Raw genomic sequence first — 4,031 nt, forward strand, 5'->3', positions numbered from 1 at the left:
ATTAAAATTAATAAAATTTAATAATAATAATAAAAAAAGACTAACCAATCACATAAGTAAAAAGAGGCACTTTTGCTAAGTGGTAAAGCCCAAGAAGGGACAAGATAGAAGAAGGATTGATTGAAATGAGAATAGTAAGAAGGAAATGGGGCAAGTATGATTATAGGTTGTAATTAATGTTACAAAACAGATGGCTGAGTGGAAAAACAACCTGCTTTCTAAGCTTTCACTCAACAATAAAAATGTTGTTTTTAGGGCTGTTCAGTCTGTTCAATTCCTACAACAGAACAGAACAGAACAAGGCCTAGTCCTATGTCACCCTCACAATTATAATGTTTGACCCCAGTGTTGTAGCTACTGTGCCAGCCTGTGTCATTGAGGGTCTTCCTCTTTTAGCCTAATTGTCTGCTTTACCAAGCATGATGTCCTTCCCCAGGGACTGATCCGCACTACATGAGAAGTCTCACTATCCTCACCTCTGAAGCACATTCTGGCTGCCCTTCTTCAAAAGTATCTTTGTTCTTCTGGAAGCGCATAGTATTTTCAGTATCCTTGACCAGCACCATAAATCAAAGGCATCAATTCTTCTGTGGTCTTCCTTGTTTATTCTCCAGACTTTATGTGTATTTGAAGTAATTGAAAATATCATTAAATGGATAAGGTGCACTTTAGCATCTTGGCTCTCTAACATTTTAAAGATGCCCTTTAAATACAATTAATCTTGGCATATGCTTCTCAGAAAATCATGTCTACTCTGTATAGAGACTGTCGTGCACACTGACAGATAGATTGACTAGGTTGAGGAACAGAAGACAGAGACCCCAGGTTGTGTTCTTAATTTATGCGCGACAGAGCCTGCCGGATTCAGGTTCTTGCTGGCATGCTCTAACATCCTGTTTCTTTTGTCGTTCTCTCTTTTCCTCAGGTAGTGGCTCTTTCTTCCTGGTGCCTGCTAAGAGATTCCATTTACTACACACTGTCGGTGGTGGCACTCATTGTGGTAAGTGTTTTGATGCCTATATTTTTTGTTGTTGTCTTCAGGGACTCTCCAGCCAACTCAAAGCCATGATGACCCTGTGTACTCTGACCCTCTCCTTAAGGAGAGTCCTCTGGGAGTCACACTGCTGACTAAAAGCTAGCCTCTCTCTGGCAGTTCAAATTCACCCTACATGGCGCCTTGGGAGAAAGATGGGCAGTCTCCTCCTGTCAGTTTACTGCTTCAGAAAACCTGCTGGAAGGTCAGCTATGAGTCAGCCCCAACTCCACAGCAATGAGCTGAACCTCTACTTTATAAAACATAATGTGCTTCTCTCGTGATTTGTCCCTCCTTAAAACTTGCCCAAAGTCTTTGAGATGAATCTGATTGAAGCATATCTGGCTTCCTAGTCTGACTTAATCAGGGAGCTCTTCTGAAACCTGTCCACCATGGGTGATCCTTCTGGTATTTGACATACCAGTAACACAACTTCCAGCATCTGAAATACATTAACAATGGCCATTTTGAACCAAACATCATACAGTCTACCACACTTAGAATGGTAAACTGGAGAGAAACAGAGACATGTTTACCATTTGAACATTTCAAACTACTTCCTGAAGTATAATTCTAAAGTCAATGATAAAATATTCATACCAGGACGATCTGTTAATATGAATGCTATCCATTCACTCAGTGTGTCCCCAAAAGAGTTTCAACTTGGCTAGGCCATGATTCTCAACATTGTGTAATTATCCTGCCTTTTGAGATTTGATGTCATTATCTTATGGGTTGTAAATTCTAAATTGTATTATAGCAGGGCAGTGGCATTTATATTAGCAGGTGAGGATGCCATGTACAAGATTAGGTTATATTTTGAGTCAGTCTCTTTTGAGACATATGAGATTAAATAGGTGAGTAGAATTTGGAGGAACTTCAATAACAAAAAGAAATTAAATTTAAGAGCAAAGATACTCCTGTGAATCCAAGATTCCTGCACAGGGAGCCTTTTTGACACAGAGAAAAATGCAAAGACACATGGAAATCTAGGAGGACACTGGTCATATGATTGTTTAAAAGGAGAAAGTACTCCCCTGGAACTGACATCCTGAATGCAGACTTAAGCCACCTGAACTCTGAGAGAATAAATTTATGTTTGTTGAAGTTAAAAAAAATGTATTTGAGATGAAACTTCAAAATACTCACTTTTGGGAGCATTCAGATTGCGTTGATGCCAGAACACGTTAGCTATTGGGCTTTTTGTTGGGTTTTTTGTTTCTTTTGGGGGTTTTTGTGTTGGTGCCATGTGGGTATTTTTGGTTGTTGTTGTTGTGAGTTTGTTGTGTTTTTTCATTGTTGTTGTGTGCTGTAAAGTCACCTGCAGCCCATAGTGACCCTGTGTACAACAGCTCTGAAGCCTGCTCTGTCCAGAGCCATTTTCACTTTTATCCCTAGTTACTCTATCAATCCATCTCAAGGGTCTTCCTCTACTGCACTGTCCTTCAACCCTTCCAAGCATGATGTCCCTCTCTAAGGACTGGTCCCTCCTTATAGCATGCTGAAAGTATGTCAGACGGAGTTTCAGAATACTTGCCTTGAAGGAGCAGCCTGGTTTCACCCTCTACGGGACGAACCTATTTGTTCTCCTAACAATCCAACAATCCATGGTATATGCAATTCTCTTCTCCAGCACCACAGCTCAAAGGTATAAATTCTCCTTCTATTATCCCTAGTCATTGTCCAGCTCTCTGATGCATAACAAGTAATTGAGAAGATCATGGCTCAGATAAGGCACACCTCAGTCTCTAGATTGGCATCATTGCTCTTCAGTACTCTGGGTAAGTCCCTGAGAGCAGACTTTCCCAATGCAATTCATCTCTTGATTTCCTTACCACTGGTACTGAGAGTGTTGATTGTGGAGTCAAGCAAACTTAAGCTGTTAACAGTCCCAATCTCTATACCATCTATCATGATGCTTTCAATTGGCCCAGTGGTGAGAAACTGTTTTCTTAATGTTGCACTTCAATTCATATTGAAGGCTGCAGTCCTTGATCTTCTGCAGAATATGCCTCAGTCTTCCTCAGTTTTGGCAAGCAAGGTTGTGCCATCTGCATCTGCATAAAATAGCAGTCTTCTTTCAAACCTGATGCCACATTGCTCATGTGATGCTCTTAGATGTTCTGTTACACATATAGATTGAAAAGTTAAGGAGATAGGACACATCCCTGATGTACACCCTTCCCAACTTTGAACCAGGTGTTATTTCCTTGCTCTTTTCTGACTACTGCCTCCTAGTCCAAGTATAGGTTTCACATAAGCACAATTGAGTGTTCTAGGATTCCCATTCTTCTCAGAGTCAGCCACAGTTTGTTGTGATCCATACAGTCAAATGTCTTTGCATAGTCAGTGAAATACAGATAAACATTCCTCTGGTACTCTCTGCTTTCAGCCAAGATCCAGTCAACATTAGCTATAATATCCATAGAACCATGGCCTCTTTTAAACCCAGTCTGCACATCTAGCAATTCTCTGTTGATGGGCTGTTCTAGTGGTTTTGGAATAATTTTTAGCAGAATCTTGCTTGCCTGTGATATTAATGATATTGTTCAATAATTTCCGCATTCTGTCGGGTCATCTTTCTTTGGAATGGGAAGAAATAGAGGTCTCTTCCAGTCTGTTGGCCAGGTGACTGTCCTCCAGATTTCTTGGAACAACTTAGTGAGCACATCCAGGACAGCATCTGTTTGTTGAAATAAGTCAATTTGTATGCCATTACTTCCTGGGGACTTGTGTTTTGCCAATTCGTTTAGAGCAGATTGAATGTTTTCCTTCATCACCACAGACTCTTGCTTACATGTTATTTCTTCTGTGTCAGCTAGTTCCTTTAGGTACAGTGACTTTTATACTCCTTCCATCTCTTTCAATGCCTCCTGGATCATATAATATCCTTCTCAAAGCATCCTTGGGTATTGCAGCTCTAGGTTTGAATCTATTCTTCAGTTCTTTCAGCTTAAGAAATGCTGAGCAAGTTTGATCCTTTTTATGTTCTTTTTTT

General features: G+C 40.3%; 1 protein-coding gene across 1 annotated transcript in view; it reads left to right on the forward strand.

The window, feature by feature from the left end:
• LOC102846976 (sodium/potassium/calcium exchanger 3-like) overlaps positions 1-4,031 on the forward strand; it is a 724,594-nt gene that overhangs the window by 607,759 nt on the left and 112,804 nt on the right. The window contains exon 6 of the mRNA XM_006895646.1: positions 926-1,000. Coding sequence (XP_006895708.1) covers positions 926-1,000 — 75 coding nt within the window. The remainder of the gene's footprint in view (positions 1-925; positions 1,001-4,031) is intronic.

The sequence above is a fragment of the Elephantulus edwardii genome, unplaced genomic scaffold, assembly GCF_000299155.1.
Source record: "Elephantulus edwardii isolate Elephantulus edwardi_28Jun2011 unplaced genomic scaffold, EleEdw1.0 scaffold00172, whole genome shotgun sequence".
Classification (NCBI taxonomy): domain Eukaryota; kingdom Metazoa; phylum Chordata; class Mammalia; order Macroscelidea; family Macroscelididae; genus Elephantulus; species Elephantulus edwardii.